General features: G+C 38.0%; 2 protein-coding genes across 4 annotated transcripts; both read left to right on the forward strand.

The window, feature by feature from the left end:
* Window positions 1–9,862, forward strand: LOC103723506 (sister-chromatid cohesion protein 3). Its single transcript, XM_008814431.4, has 22 exons — window positions 1–214; window positions 312–525; window positions 1,351–1,463; window positions 1,557–1,649; window positions 1,767–1,930; window positions 2,011–2,247; window positions 2,349–2,493; window positions 2,605–2,783; window positions 2,885–3,003; window positions 3,097–3,224; window positions 3,367–3,540; window positions 4,644–4,805; window positions 4,892–5,092; window positions 5,162–5,299; window positions 5,370–5,570; window positions 5,707–5,851; window positions 5,999–6,108; window positions 7,212–7,352; window positions 7,674–7,939; window positions 8,033–8,157; window positions 8,636–8,896; window positions 9,445–9,862. The coding sequence occupies exons 1-22, from the start codon at window positions 170–172 to the stop codon at window positions 9,456–9,458; spliced, it is 3,375 nt and encodes a 1,124-aa protein (XP_008812653.1). The 5' UTR covers window positions 1–169; the 3' UTR covers window positions 9,459–9,862.
* A 935-nt stretch (window positions 9,863–10,797) lies between these two features.
* On the forward strand, window positions 10,798–15,633 carry LOC120110424 (L10-interacting MYB domain-containing protein-like). 3 transcript variants are annotated; one of them, XM_039125319.1, is made up of 4 exons: window positions 11,226–11,549; window positions 12,783–13,147; window positions 13,235–14,876; window positions 15,010–15,633. In XM_039125319.1, the coding sequence occupies exons 2-3, from the start codon at window positions 12,788–12,790 to the stop codon at window positions 13,865–13,867; spliced, it is 993 nt and encodes a 330-aa protein (XP_038981247.1). In that variant the 5' UTR covers window positions 11,226–11,549; window positions 12,783–12,787; the 3' UTR covers window positions 13,868–14,876; window positions 15,010–15,633. The 3 variants fall into 3 exon arrangements, with proteins under 3 accessions (XP_038981243.1, XP_038981247.1, XP_038981246.1); XM_039125318.1 differs by having other exon boundaries at window positions 11,227–11,549; window positions 12,780–13,147; XM_039125315.1 differs by lacking the exon at window positions 12,783–13,147 and having other exon boundaries at window positions 10,798–11,549; window positions 14,112–14,876.

Raw genomic sequence — 15,633 nt, forward strand, 5'->3', positions numbered from 1 at the left:
CGCGGGCTCTTCTCGAGTTAAAAGCCAAACCTCGCTCCCTTGTCTATATCTCCCTCCAAAATTTCTAGGGTTTTCCCTCCTAGATCGAGGTTTCCAGTCCTCATTCCCCTAACTTCTAATCCAGTTTTGGTCCAATTGAGAATTTTTAGAGTTCTTCCTCTCCTCCGCGATGGAGAACGCCGCCGTCGCCTCGGAGACGTCCGTCCGCCGTCCGGTCAGTCTTCAGCGAACTTCACCTTCCTCTTATCCTTCGCTCGATCTTAATTCCCATCCTTAAATCTTCTGTAACTCTTGGATTTTACTGTGCGCAGAAGAGGGGTAGGGTTTTGGAGTCCTCTGACGGAGCGCCGAGCAAATCGAGCGGCTCGGTTGGGGAGATGCCTGACCAGAGCCCTACTGATGGGGACCAGGGGTCCGGCGGTGACGGATCGTTCGACGGACTCGACGATCCCGCCCCCAAGGCTAAGAGGAAGCGCGGGGCTGCGGTTCGGGCCGCCGGGTGGAGGGAAGATCAGAGCTTGATCGGTTTGTGCGCTCATTTCTAATTGAAATATTCGTTGTTGTATAGAAGTAATTTAAATTCAAGCCACTATAAGTGACGATTCCGTTGCGGAGATTATGCGAGTAAATCTTCAAGTCTGGAGCGTCGCTATTTTAGTATGCTGTGTGCTTTTTCTTCTTCTGTTATGATAAGTTGCTAATAATTGTTGGATACTTGGGATAGTCACGATAATGGTAATATGTCGCATGGATGCATCGATATGCTCCAAGTAGCTTGTGTTAATTTCAAGTGGTATGTAGAATGCATGCATAGTAAGGAGTTTATGTGGTATGGAGTGTTGCCGTCTTTGCACCATTTTTTGAATGATCGATTGGGTGTTTGCCGATTAGTCATGATAAAAAATGTCCTTCTCGGACCTCTAGACTTGATCTTACCATTTTGTTTCACTTGATTATTGTGGTTTTTTGATGGCTTCCACCCCGAGGGAGTGGGGTGTTTGCACACAGCTGAGGGCAGCATTCTGTTTTGCATAAATACATAGAGTAAAGATATTGATCTCCCTCTCCTACGAAATTGACGTATTTTCCTTCCACGCTACATCCATTTTGTTTTGTTAAATAAAAATATTTGATTTGTACTCTCATCCAGAAATTAGTTAGGACTCAAATTATTTTGCTCTGAGCAGAGGCATAAAAATGTGTGCCTTAAATAAAAATATTTGATTTGTACTCTCATCCAGAAATTAGTTAGGACCCAAATTATTTTGCTATGAGCAGAGGCATAAAAATGTGTGCCTATATTGTTGTAACAGTATATAACTTTGTTTTTTTTATAATGCACTTTGACAGACATTATTAAATCTAATGGGAAGCTAATAAACCATGCTGTCAAACAATGGGTCGAGCGATACGAAGCAGATCCCAAATCTGCAATGGTTGAGATTCTAATGATGCTGTTTGAGGTAATTTGCCCCATTTGATGGCTATTTATTTATTTATTTAATGTCCCACTACTGTAATCTATTGAAATTGATGAACTTGGTGCAAATGGACAGGCCTGTGGCGCCAAGTACCAACTTGATGCGGGTTCCCTTGATGAGACTGATGTAGATGATGTAGTTGTGGCTCTTGTTGAGCTAGCTAAAAATGTATTCCCAATCCATATTTGAATGTGAAGAGTAAAGCATGACATGTTTTTCGTTTTGCTCCATCCCTATTCTTGCCTTATTTTTGTTTTTCTAAGTAAAATGTTGTTTATATCATAGGGTGAAGTGGAAGATTATTACAACTCAAAACAAAAAGACCTCAAAAACTTTAAGGAAAATCTTGCATCATTTTGGGACAATTTGGTTCTTGAATGTCAGAATGGGCCATTATTTGATAAGGTCTTGTTTGAGAAATGCATGGATTATGTAATTGCATTGTCATGGTGAGTTGTTCTGACCAAACCTAAACTTCTGTCCACCTCCAAGAACCTTTTCTTAGATTCTCTTGTGTTGTGTGCTTCAGTACTCCTCCAAGGATCTACCGTCAAGCAGCCTCATTGGTTGGCCTCCAGCTTGTCACTTCCTTTATAACTGTAGCTAAAACACTCAGTGCGCAGCGTGAAACTACTCAAAGACAGCTGAATGCTGAAAAGAAGAAGCGGAATGATGGACCTCGTGTGGAGTCTCTCAACAAAAGGTTATCTCTGACTCATGAAAAGATAACTGTGGCAGAGGAGATGATGCGCAAAATATTTACAGGGTGAGACATACTTCCATTGAGATTCTATAATTGCTGTAATGTGTTTATTGAGGGTGTTCTTCATTTTTTGGGGTATGTAATCTATATCTTTTGTTTTGTAGGTTATTTATGCACAGATACCGAGATGTTGATGCAGAAATACGGATGTTATGCATCAAATCTCTTGGTATCTGGATTGTATCATATCCATCACTTTTCTTGCAGGACTTATACTTAAAATATCTAGGTTGGACACTAAATGACAAGGCAGGTTTCTTGCATACCAGTGTTTTCTGATTTTTTTTTTTGCCTTATTCTTGGACATCATTTTGTGCATTTTACAAACCTAATTAGTTTCTCTTCTAATTGCTTCTGAAGAGTGCTGCGGTGAGAAAAACTTCGGTCCTTTCTCTGCAAAGTCTTTATGAGGTGGATGATAATGTGCCATTGCTTGGGCTTTTTACTGAGAGATTTTGCAACAGAATGATCGAGCTTGCTGATGACATCGATATTTCTGTGGCTGTATCAGCCATAGGACTTCTGAAACAACTACTGAGGTAATTGAGCATTGCTTTTGTCTTCTGAATATGCTCTAGCAGTAATTTCATGTGACCTGTGAGTTCATACTGAAGAGAATTCTCCTTTCTTGCCTTTCCAGACATCAGCTTCTATCAGATGATGAATTGGGTCCTTTATATGATTTGCTCATTGATGAACCACCCATGATTAGGCGTGCCATTGGAGAATTAGTATATGATCACTTGATTGCACAAAAAGGTAAAAATTCCCAATTAGGACTGCATCATATATTCTTTTCAGAAATTGGTCAATATAATTGAAGATTCATTGATATGCCAATCATATATCCAGGTGGCGATAATGAGTCCTCTGAGGTTCATCTGGGAAGAATGCTACAAATTTTACGAGAATTTCCTGATGATCCAATCCTGAGTGCATATGTCATTGATGATGTTTGGGATGACATGAAGGCCATGAAAGTATATTTCTGAATAAGACAGGATTGACCTTCTTTGTTTTTGGAAATTAGAATGATTACATTTACATTAAAAAAAAATCCAAAATTGCTACTACTAAATTCTTTAGCACCATTCCTGTTAATTGCTTTGACCTATTTTGCAGGATTGGAAGTGCATCATATCTATGCTCCTTGATGAGAATCCAATGATTGAACTTACTGACGTCGATGCAACCAACCTGGTTCGACTGCTCTATGCATCTGCCAGGAAAGCTGTTGGAGAAAAGATTGTTCCTGCTACAGACAATCGAAAGCAGTATTATACTAAAGCTCAGAAGGTATGATCATTTAAGTTTGCCTGATAACAGTAAGGATTCTATATCTGTAACTACGTGTTTTAACAATCTCATAATTGTAATATGGTATAAGCTTCATGTTAGTGAAGGTTTTAATGATGGATTTGCCATGTAAATAGATAGTTGAATCTTGCTAGAATCTGATTAATCCTGTCCCAACAACTAAACTTTTAACTGCAATATAAATATTTGTAGAACTTTACCACTATGCCTCTGCCTATTTCAGATTCATGTATGTGTTTGGCATATATAGTCCCATATATCTGAACCAACCGAACTGGGCAAGCGCATCAAAGAATGACCTCCATAAAGTGGTACTTTGGATGTTCAATCTTACAACTTATGCATGGGAGTTTGAGTCTCTAGAGTACTGTTATCACAGAAAAAGTTGGAATTATAGATGATGTTCTTATATACATATGAGAAGTTAAAACTATCTCTGGCTCTGGTTTCTTTCTATTGTAATTGTTGAACAGTCTTTTATTGGAAATATTTGACCCATTAGTAGACTACTGTCTTCATATCAATCCATCAATATGTTTCCCTAAATCTTCTCTTCTGAAATCAGTGAATTGTTCTTCCAAGCTTCCATTGTCCAACTTCTAAGGTCTACTATCGAGAGTCCTCCATTGTTTTTGACCATTGGATAAAGTTGCCATAAGCTTCCCTCAAGCTGGTACCTTTGCTAAACTGAGTTGCCTTAGTCTTGCTAGAGCTTAACAGCCTACTCCAAACCAACAGTGTGGCATCAGGCCATGGTTTTGCTACCTCCCTTCGTGGTGATATGTCGTGCTCTTTGATTGGTTGATCATGTTATATTTTGATTGGTTAAATTATGTTTTCATTAATTTTGGATGTCTTTTAGGCCTAATCTGGCGGGATATTTTGTTGTGTTTACCTGTTCATCCATGGAGTCCCATCTCTCTTTATAATTCACTCTCGTTGTTCTTGTTACTGCTGAAATTTGGTCTTCTGCAATGAAAACGTGTTTTTGGTATTTGTTTCTTTCTTTGTTCGTACTTTCTGTACTGGATAAAGCAGTTAGGAGAAATATCTGCAATTCCTAAGGTGATATAGTTTTGCAGGAAGCATTGGAAAATAGTAGACGAGAAATAACTGGTGCCATGATGAAGAACTATCCGCAGCTTTTACACAAATACATAGCTGACAAAGCAAAGATTTCACCTTTGGTTGAGATTGTATTACTTTTGAAACTTGAGCTTTATTCTTTGAAAAGGCAGGAGCAGGTTGGTTTTTTGTCTGTCTGAATGTGTGTATTCTTCAATATTACTTAGATATACTATAAGCTGATTTCTGTTATCTGCCATTTCAGAATTTTAAGACTATTCTGGAACTCATAACCGATGCTTTCTTCAAACATGGTGAGAAGGATGCTTTGAGATCGTGTATTAAGGCTATCAATTTCTGTTCTACTGAAAGTCAAGCCGACCTGCAAGATTATGCACAAAATAAACGGAAGAATCTTGAGAATGAGCTGATAGTAAAGCTAAAATCTGCAATGAAGGAAGTAGCGGTATGTGTAAGTTATCTCTATATTTCCTTCAATGCTGCCAAGGAAAATATAACACATGAATGCTTGCAGGCGGGTGATGATGAATACTCCCTTCTGGTTAATTTGAAGCGGTTCTATGAGCTTCAACTGACAAAATTTGTTGCAAGTGATGGCTTATATGAAGATATGGCCAACATCCTCAGGGATCTGAAAGATATGGATAATGAGGCATGTAAAGAGTTGTATGAACTTATTTTCTTGTTCAGATATGTTTGATGATATTCTTCATTTCTTTCAGGTAAAAAGCTTTCTTCTTCTCAACATGTATCTGCATGTAGCATGGTGTCTGCAGTCTCTGGATAGTGAAAATCCTGCAGAAGCATCTGTTACTGCACTTTTGTTAAAGCGAAATACACTGTTTGATCAACTAGAATACTTCACTGAGACCCTGCCTGAAGTTCAAAAGGAGGGAAGAAGTTGGGGTGTGCTTTCCTCAAGAGTAAGTTTTCATATAGTAAACAAACTTCAATAACCACATTGCCTTCCAACCACAATGCACTTATTCTGATGGATCTATTTCCTTTTAGTTCTACTGAAAGAATGGTTTATTTGATAACTGTCTTGTTCGATGATAGGTTTGTATCATACTAGCAGAGATGTGGTGTCTATTCAAAAAGTCAAAGTACTCTTCCACAAGGCTGGAAAGTCTAGGATATTGTCCAGATTTGTCTTTCCTTCAAAAATTTTGGAGCCTTTGTGAACAGCAGCTGAATATTTCAGGTTCTTTGTAGTCCAGAAGCATTTCTGTATTGTAAATATATTATAATTTGTCCCAAAAGATAATTTATATGGAAGGCTTTATCAAATTCTGCTTTCTCACTTTTTTATCTGTAATTAAAAAGTGAAGTCATTTGTCTTTGTAACTAGCAGATGAGACCGAAGATGAAGATGCAAATGAAGAATACATTGAAGAGACCAACCGAGATGCAGTTATGATTGCGGCTGCAAAGTTGGTAGCCACTGATGCAGTTCCTAAGGTAAGCACGATCATTTTAAGGTATGGTTAATGTTCTCTTGATCTCATACTCTAGAAAGGGCTGAATTATCATTTGTATTGGAAGGACAATAAGCAATGAAGCATTTTATGCATTCTGTGATTTAGTTTTGGGAAATAATATATTTGAAGATAGCCTTTAGTGGTTCATGCCTAGTTTCAGGTAGTATTGTCCTTGCAGAGTTGCTTGCAACAAATTACATGGCCAGAGACATGTCTGGCTTATAGCTTGTTGAATAATGACAGAGATAGTAGTGATCAACCTGAGTTATACCAACCAAAGATTGCCGAACCAGTACCGGGTGCCGTACCGGTCGGCGCCCGGTCCAGTTCGGTACCGGTTTGAACCGAACCGGTTGGCTTGGTTCGGCAATCCTTGGCCTGGTTCATGCATCTGCACGCACCGAGTCCTAGCCAAACTGGATGGAACCGTTTGGTTCTAGCTGGCGGGACCAGAACCGTTTTCCATGCACGAACCGACTCGGTCAGAGACCGTGTCAGCTCGGTTTGGCCCGAACCGGATGGTATGGCCCGGTTCGGCAATCCTTGATACCAACCTTGTCCAATACAAAATTGAATAGTGTAAGATTAGACAAGTATGTGCTGCTGCCTGCACAAATGTTCTCTTTTTAATCTCAGGTTAGTCTGTAGTTATACCACCCTTGTGAAATACAAATTGAATAGTGTAAGAGTAGACAAGTATGTTCTGCTGCCTGCACAAATGTTCTCTTTTAATCATAGGTTATTTTGTCCCCCTCGAGGCACCATATGATGCAGGACAAAATCTGTTTTGATCATCAAATTTAGAAAGGCCAATGTTACTTCAAAGGTTCTGTTCTTTCACTTGAATGACAGCAATTCCAGTAAACTGGAAATGAGTTAGTTGACGTGTTGAATGTTGAAAGGTTTCTTCACATATATTTATTTGCTTTTAGTCAAGTCCTGGTTGGAAAACTTAAATTCTACTATGTTAAAGCTTGATCTAATTAGTTGAACAACTGAACAAGAAAGGCATCCTTTTCCCAGGGAACTACTTACTAACTTATGTTCCGGGATGTTATATTTTAACATTTTAAGTTCTTGCAGGACTATCTTGGTCCAGTGATTATTTCACATTTTGTGATGCATGGAACAAGCATTATGGAAATAATCAAGCATCTGATTACAGTTCTAAAGAAAAATGCCAATGATGACATCCCTACTATTTTTCTGGAGGCATTAAAAAGGGTATGTACTAGTTTCTTTTTTATGCTTGTTAGTCATTTTACATGGAACGATACAGTTGATATTGATAATTTACCAGGTTGACATGGATCTCAGTTTCAATGACAAATGACCATTATGCCATTGTCAGTTTCAATGAAAAATGACAAATGACACATGCACAGAGACATGCACGCACGCATACATGCACATGCACATGTGCTTAACTGTGAATGCATGCATTTATAGGCACAAGCACATACACACATGTATGCGTACAAGCACACTCATTGTATTTTATCCCTGCCATTGCACACTTTAATCATTTCTTGTTTCTTTGATTAGGCCTATCAGCGGCATGTAGTAGATCTTTCCAGGAGTGATAATGAATCCTTGGCAAGCAAGTCCTATTCGGATTGTAAGGATCTGGCTGCCCGGCTCTCGGGAACATTCATGGGTGCAGCTCGCAACAAGCATAAATTAGAGATCCTAAAAATAGTCAAGGCTGGTATTTCATTTGCTTTTGAGGATGCTCCAAAGCAGTTGTCATTTTTGGAGGGAGCTGTCCTTCCATTTGTGTCAAAACTTCCCACATCAGATGTCTTAGACATGTAAGCTGTAGTCCTTTTACTGACTCGTGCTCCGTAAATTATAGTATGTGCTTTGCAGAGGCATGCATTGACCCCTAATTTGTTTGCAAGTAGCCTGAAAGATGTTGAGAAGAGATCAGAGAATGTAAACACAGATGAAGATCCCAGTGGCTGGCGCCCCTACTTTACTTTTGTTGAGCACTTACACGAGAAATACGTGAAGAATGATGCTTTGCAAGGTACTTACACTAAATGTCAATGTTAAACCAAATATGATCTTATCTGTGCCCCAGGACCTGTGCCGGTCTGCTTATTATTTCTTTCTGAAGTTTCATGTTCAATATTAAAAATGTGATATTTATTGGTTTGAGACTTTGAGAGATGCCATGAGGAAATCCAGTTACTTCCTAAAAGATATCAAATATTAGTATGTTAAGCTAGCTGTCTTGATCTGATTCGACACAGCAGTGCCAACCTTAACAAAACCCAGATAAATGGACAGCTGATCTGTCTAGTGTACATGAAATATCTTTACTCTACAGACAACAGAAAACTGTATAGAGGATCACCATAAACCTGACATCATCTCATGTTAAACAAGATACTTATTTTATTAAATGTGGATTTCCATATATTTAAAGTTTTTAAAGCATTTGCATTTTGTATTGTTTGTGCCAACAGTCAAAAAATGGAGTTAACACTATGAATTTAATGCAGATGAAAAAGAAGGGAAGGCCGGAAAACGCAGGGGCCGTCCAAGGAAGGCAAGAAATCTGCAGGGCAAGAAACTTTTTGAAGGGCATACTTCAAGTGAAGAAGATTCTATTAGCGAATCAGATCAAAATGATCGAGATGAAGAAGATGAAGAAGAAAGACAGCCTCTAATACATGCATTCAGGTCTTCTGCATCCAAGCTCAGATCAATGAGAGTTTCGCAGCAGGATGCCAGTGGTCAAGCAGGAACTTCTAGGACTAAAGGTATCTCTTGAATAAGTCATGGTTTTTGATTGGCTTGAACCTGGTTTTATATTTAATCCAGTGGACTAAAAATCCACAGCCAGTTTCCCAAGCTGCTTTTAAAAACTTGACATTCACCTGCAATTCAATTGAAAATTCAAATACCATTTGAATTTGGGAATAATACATGAATCTTGTCTACTGATCTAATAAAGAGGAAAAGAGATTCCTGCCTGCCATCGCAAGGCCTCATGCCTCCCGATTGGTCTTCATTTTCTTATGTTTCCCTTCATTATTTTTTATTGCATGTGAAATATTCTAATTTGACTGCACTGAAAAGCTTTGTAGCTATTCATACTTTTAGAGCAACAGGTTTTTATGCATTATAGATGTAAATTCGTGGAACAACATGTTGTTCAAATCCATTTGTGAGGGCCAAGTGATTACTTTTGTCCAATGACATCTGCATTGTATAGCTGGTTCATTTGCTAGAACATTTCATATAGGTTTGCTTATGTTTCCAAATGATTCGATCATAACTTCTCATAATCATTTCTTTTGGGGTGCAGGAAGCAATGTCTAATTAGGACTACTTTGGTAGAGAGAATTATTGGGATTTGCAAGCTATTCATGGAGTGGTGGTGGCATGACGCAAGTGCTGTCTGCATCATTTGCATCTGCTGTGGTTTCACACCCTTTGCATTGTGGCTAGGAACTAATCATGTTGTATGGTTTCACGTCATCTCTGGATTCCTTGCGTGCATGTATATATGTTCAAAGCTCTTCCCCTTTTTTTTGCCCCTTTTTCCTTGTTTTTTCTTTTGGTAGGGGTTGGAATGTTTAGAACTCTTTTTGGTCTATGGGAGTGGAAACCTGAATCATGCTACTTACAGTGTCTCTCACAACAATGACCCGTTTGGATCATGTAGTTTGAGGCAAATCCAAAACCCCAATGTTGGGTGAAAAAAGCTAAGATGTTTGATTCAATGCTGGCCCGCAGTTACCTGGTTGGTTTGTTCGCTTGGTATGGATTCTACTTTGTGATTCACATTTTTTGCTAATGATTTAGTTTTACTTTGGAAGGATTTAAAAATTCATTTTTTTTATATTTTTATTATATGTACTTTACAAGAAAGATGATGAGATTAAGTGAATTTAATCGACCAACCGTTCTAAGGAAATTTCTAATCGTATTCCGAAGTGATACAATTTATGTTTCAGTTCATGCTCAATTTATGTTTCAGTGAAGTAGATAACCATGAACTATACTGTTAAGAATTTGGTTATAGGGCTATAAACAGGTCAGTTTGGATGGGGCATTAGTACATCCCAAATTCAAATAATATTTGTATCAGATCGAAAAATTAAATCAAAATTTCATCCTTTTCGGTTAATAATTATTTTATAAATCCGTTAGATTTTGGGGTTTAAAGTAGGTCCAAAGTTCTGTACATGTCTGTGCTTCATAGGATCTAACTCTTTTCAGATTGGCTATAGCTCAGAAGTGGATCAGATGAGGCCACGTGCAGCCCTAGCTGAACTTAGCCCCTGTTTGGGGGAGCTTTTGGAGAGCCAAAAAGCACTTTCTGGCCCTCCAAAAGTACTTTTGGGGAAAAAAGTGTGTTTGGTAAAATTTCCAAGAAGCTGTTTCAGCTTTTGCGGGAAGCTGAAAACAGCTTTTTGGCAGAAGCTCCAATTTGGAGCTTTTGGGAGGAAGCTGTTTCAGCTTTTTCGGAAAGTTCTATTTTTGACAAAAATGCCCCCATTAAAATCTAATAATTACATAGCTTGCCCCTTTATAAACCTAAAAAATCTGGTTGAGCCAAGAACCCTAGCCGTCAGAGTTCTTTCCGTAAGAGAACGTATTTTTTTTTTTTAATTTTTGTATGCATTCCTTGAACAACATTTTAGAATAAAAAAAATTTAATCCTTCTCTGCACCTTTCAAAATCAATGTGTTGTTTTTTTTTTTTTAATCATCACCTCGCGGCCCGTCCTCCTCGATCATGGACCACGAAGAACCACCCCTGGACCACGGCATCGCGGTCCAGGCTGTAGCCGCGACACCGTGGACCGCAGCATTGCGGTCCACGATGCCTCCTCTCTCGCGGTCCACGGGTGAGACAGAGGGAGGATCTCTCTCTGTTACAGAGAGATCCTCGGTCCATGCTCAAGCCGCGACACCGTGGACCGCACCACCACGGTCCACGGTGCCTCCCCTTACAGAGAGAGAGGATCTCTCTCTGTTACAGAGAGAGAGGATCTCTCTCTATAACACAGAGAGATCCTCTCTCTGTACGCTTAATGATCTCGCGGTCCACCGTGGACCGCGAGATCCTCCCTCTGTTGCAGGGAGGGAGTTCTGGTGGACGGCGAGCTCTTTTCCCTCTCTGTTACAGAGGGAGAGAGAGAGAGAACAGAGAGAGAAATCTCTGTTACAGAGAGAGATTTTCCTCTATGGTTCGGGTGGACCAAATTTTTCCTCTCTCTTCGGGTGGACCAAGTTTTTCCTCTCTCTGTTACAGAGAGAAAGATAGATTTGTATTTAGAATTTTAATGGAGTTTGGTAATATTATTGTTGCCTTCTAACTTATGATTGGATCATTTTCTGTCAGGTACTATCACCTAGTGGCTCAGAAATTTGCAATCTCCATTGCACTTTGAAGCTTTAAGAAGTAAGAATACTCCTTTTATTCTTAATTAGCCAAAATATTTTATGCTTATACTTTTGACTTAAAGTCCAAATTACTACTTACATTGTCATTCTTCAACAAAATTCACTGCTAGTGATTCCAAGAATGGACATTTGATGAATATTGAAGCATGTTTTAATTAAAAGATCTTACACCTTATTGTCATTTTAGTGGTGCATACTATTGTTACTAATACTTCCAATATTGCCAAGAAGATATTGGGTACTCAACATCGTATTTGGCTAATATTGGGAACTTGACAATGTAATATGTTTTGGCCTGAGCGTAGTTAGTGCAAGCAACAAAGTGCAGTTAGGCACAGGTTTATAGTGCAGTTAGGCACAGGTTTTCTAATTTAGTGAAATAGTTTACTGATGCCATCCCTCTCATTCATCTCGATCGTAATTATGAGACATGCCCCCTGGACCTTATTAATCTGACAAATAATGTGCATACAACGTAACCATTACATGATTCAAACTTTAGTCTTCATGATCCGAGCATTGGGAATTTCCAAACAATCTCACAATTTTTTTAAGAGAAATCTCGGTGCGCTATTACTTTTATTCCTTCAGAAATAATCAATTTTCATATTTATTACAGAATCATATGAGCATGTTCTGAGAGCTAAAAGGAAAGAACCTGTAGGTGCTAATGGATTTACAATATAAAATCGAGATACTGGAGATAAATAAGGTAATAAATGTTCCTATTAATCTGATCTTATTTCCAATAGAAAGAGAGTCCTACAAGATCTGGAAGTTGAAATTTAAAAAGAAAGGAGATCATGGTACGTAGGCAAAATTTTCCTGAGATCATGGAAAAAATGCTGCTACCTAGTTAGGAATGGGAAGAGTAAGTTTATACATGGTAATGGCAATTTCTTTATTTAGTATCATAATAGCCATCCATCAAATCCTTGATTCTATCAAATAATTGACATTCATTAGACATAGAGTTCTATTAAGAAGACTAGCTTGACCAAAAATGGTCAAGAACATAGACGAAACCAGTAAAGCCTGAGATCCATTTAAGAACTGTGCAAGCTGGTGAAAATGCTTATAGTTCTATCAAATAATTGCCTCTTATTGCATGCCTTGTCTAATATCTCATTGTTTTTCTAATATACTTTACAAGGTGTTTTATTCATATGGATGAAATCATGACTTATGATTGACAAAATGTTTCATGTCTTTGTTGTTGCATTGTAAGAAGAACAAATGTCTAAGAAGAGCCAACATACCCTTGCTGGTCCATCAACCCAAGATGAGAAGAAGAGGAAGGCCATTTGGAATGAAAAATTGATAGAGGAGTTTATCGATATATGTATTGGTGGAGTTGAAGCTGGTAATCGCCCAGGAACACATTTCAATAGGTTAGGGTGGGCCAATATAATTAAGAAATTCAATGAGAAGACTGGAAATCAATATGACTACAAAAAATTTAAAAATAAGTGGGATAACCTGAAAGCAAATTGGAGCATTTGGATGAAATTGGTGGGAAAGGAAACAGGACTTGGATGGGATCCTGTTAGAAATACAATAGATGCACCAGATGCATGGTGGGAAAAAAAATTGCAGGTACACGTGCCACTAGTTTAATATTTGTAAGATTTTTTATACTAACCTATAAACTACTATTGACAACTATATATTGTTAACTTGCAGGAGATTCCTGATGCAGCTAAGTTTCGAGAACGTGGTCTACAACATGCCATAAAATTGGATAGGTTATTTAGAGGTACTAGTGCCACTGGGGAGGGGGCCTGGGCACCAGCTTTACTGGTGCAGGAGGATGTTGAGGACACAATTGAAGTATATGAGAGGTTGGATGGGGTTAATAATGATACATTTGAGGGCTTAGGTAACTCAGATGAGGACCATCATATGATTGAGTATAAAATTGATGATGTTCCCACTGATAATTTTAATGTTAACCTTACTCTTGCATCTGATGCTATCCAAGAGAGAGGAAAGAAAAGAGTTAGCTCTACTTTGCATGATAAGAAATGCAAGAAGGTTGGGGGTGCTGCACAACTATCTCAGCAATTGAGTCGTCTTATTGATGCAGTGGAGAAGAAAAGTACAATGCCATCCAAGATGATTGATAAACCTGGACGTAGTATCGATGAGGTGATGGACGTAGTGCATATGATGCCTGAGATGGTAGCACAACCTGAACTGCTTTTGATTGCTGCTGAGGTGCTCCTTAAAAGAGAACATCGAGAGATGTTTATGGCACTCCGAGATACCAATCTTCGAATTGAATGGCTCAAGCGAATGTCAAACTTACATAAGTAGTTGTTGACGTACTATTATGGCAATATGTTTTGTAGTTTTAATTATGAACTTCTATTATAGAATGATGATGGACTATATGTATTTGTGGTATCTCTTGGATAATGTATCGTGGATGCTATTGATTTTATGGATATTATAGATGTTATGATTTTGTGATATTATATGTATTTGCATTATATGTTTATATATCATTTGTTTTATTTGCTACAGATGTTTTATTTTTTGCATAATATGTTTTCTACAGGTATGGGCAGCATTGACAATAGTTTTGAGGAGAATTATTCCAGTGAAGATGAGATAGTTGATGATGATAATTATAATATTCTACTAACTGCAACTGTTGGTATGGTTACTGAATATTACACAAAATATATTGAAAAGGAGCCTTGTAGGACCTCTTATCAAACCGGATACAAGTTTGTATCAGAAATTTTACATGGCAATCCATATAGATGCCAACAACAATTTCGAATGGAAAAACATGTATTTATTAATCTGTGCATGGAATTGAAAATCAAATATGGTTTAAAGGCTTCTAGATATATTCCTGTTGAGGAGCTGGTGTCTATGTTTTTGATGATTCTAGGACATGGGTTTGGGAATAGGATGGTTCAAGAAAGATTTCAACATTCCGGAGAAACAGTTAGTAGATATTTCACCCATGTTTTAAATGCTGTTTTAAGGATGTCCAAGGATATTATTAGCCCGCTGGATAAAGAGTTCAAAAATATTCCAAGTAAAATCCGCGATGATCATCGTTGGTGGCCTTATTTTAAGGACTGCATTGGAGCAATTGATGGCACCCATATACCAGTGAAAATTTCTCCATCCAAACAAGTACCATATATTGGCCGAAAAGGGATTCCTACACAAAATGTTATGGCTTGTTGTGATTTTGATATGCGTTTCACTTTTGTTTGTGCTGGATGGGAAGGTACTGCTCATGATACTCGTATTTTTTTAGATGCTATACACAGAAAAGAGCTCCAATTTCCACACCCACCTAGAGGTATGCATTTTAATTAAATATATTATAATATAGATGTATGCATATTAATTAAATATATTATGATCGCAAGTATACTTTTTTAACTTTCATTAAATATATTAAAATACTAACTCATATATATATATATATGCAGGTAAATATTATTTGGTGGATGCAGGATATCCTCACATGTTGGGATATATGGGGCCTTACAAAGGGGAGAGGTATCATTTACCAGATTTTCGACGTGGAAGTCAACCAAAGGGTATGCATGAAATCTTTAATCATGCACATTCCTCCCTGAGATGCACTATTGAGAGGACATTCGGATGCTGGAAAAGTAGATGGAGAATGTTGAGTACCATGCCCAACTTTTCTTATCATAAACAAGTCCAAATTGTGGTGGCTTCCATGGCTATTCATAATTTTATTAGAAATCATGCAATCAAAGATTTGGAGTTTCAGCCTTATGATGATAATGAGGATCTACTCCCTTCTGATTGTTTAGAGATTAATGAACCACAGGAAGAACTAAGTGCAGAGCAAAGCCAAATATTGGGTAACCGTGAGATGGATATTCTGCGTGATCATATTGCTTCTCAACTTATAGCTCGTTGACTTCTGAGTGCAGTGCAATTCCACATGCTGTTTTATTTTGTATTTGACCAAACATGAATGTTCGTTGTATTTTTGTTGCTACTACGTCAACAATGTAAAAAAGTATGAACAAGGTAAAGTTAGAGAGGATGGATATTAACTATGTGCAATCCTTGATTAA

The sequence above is a fragment of the Phoenix dactylifera genome, chromosome 1 (genome assembly GCF_009389715.1).
Source record: "Phoenix dactylifera cultivar Barhee BC4 chromosome 1, palm_55x_up_171113_PBpolish2nd_filt_p, whole genome shotgun sequence".
Classification (NCBI taxonomy): domain Eukaryota; kingdom Viridiplantae; phylum Streptophyta; class Magnoliopsida; order Arecales; family Arecaceae; genus Phoenix; species Phoenix dactylifera.

What these genes read in the sequence shown, in the direction of transcription:
- LOC103723506 (XM_008814431.4), top strand. Translation starts at nt 170, where the DNA reads ATGGAGAACGCCGCCGTCGCCTCGGAGACGTCCGTCCGCCGTCCG. An exon ending in TATGTAATTGCATTGTCATG is followed by an intron (nt 1,931 to 2,010) that starts GTGAGTTGTTCT and finishes TGTGTGCTTCAG; the next exon opens with TACTCCTCCAAGGATCTACC. An exon ending in ACAGCAGCTGAATATTTCAG is followed by an intron (nt 5,852 to 5,998) that starts GTTCTTTGTAGT and finishes CTTTGTAACTAG; the next exon opens with CAGATGAGACCGAAGATGAA.
- LOC120110424 (XM_039125315.1), top strand. Translation starts at nt 14,114, where the DNA reads ATGGGCAGCATTGACAATAGTTTTGAGGAGAATTATTCCAGTGAAGAT. An exon ending in ATTTCCACACCCACCTAGAG is followed by an intron (nt 14,877 to 15,009) that starts GTATGCATTTTA and finishes ATATATATGCAG; the next exon opens with GTAAATATTATTTGGTGGAT.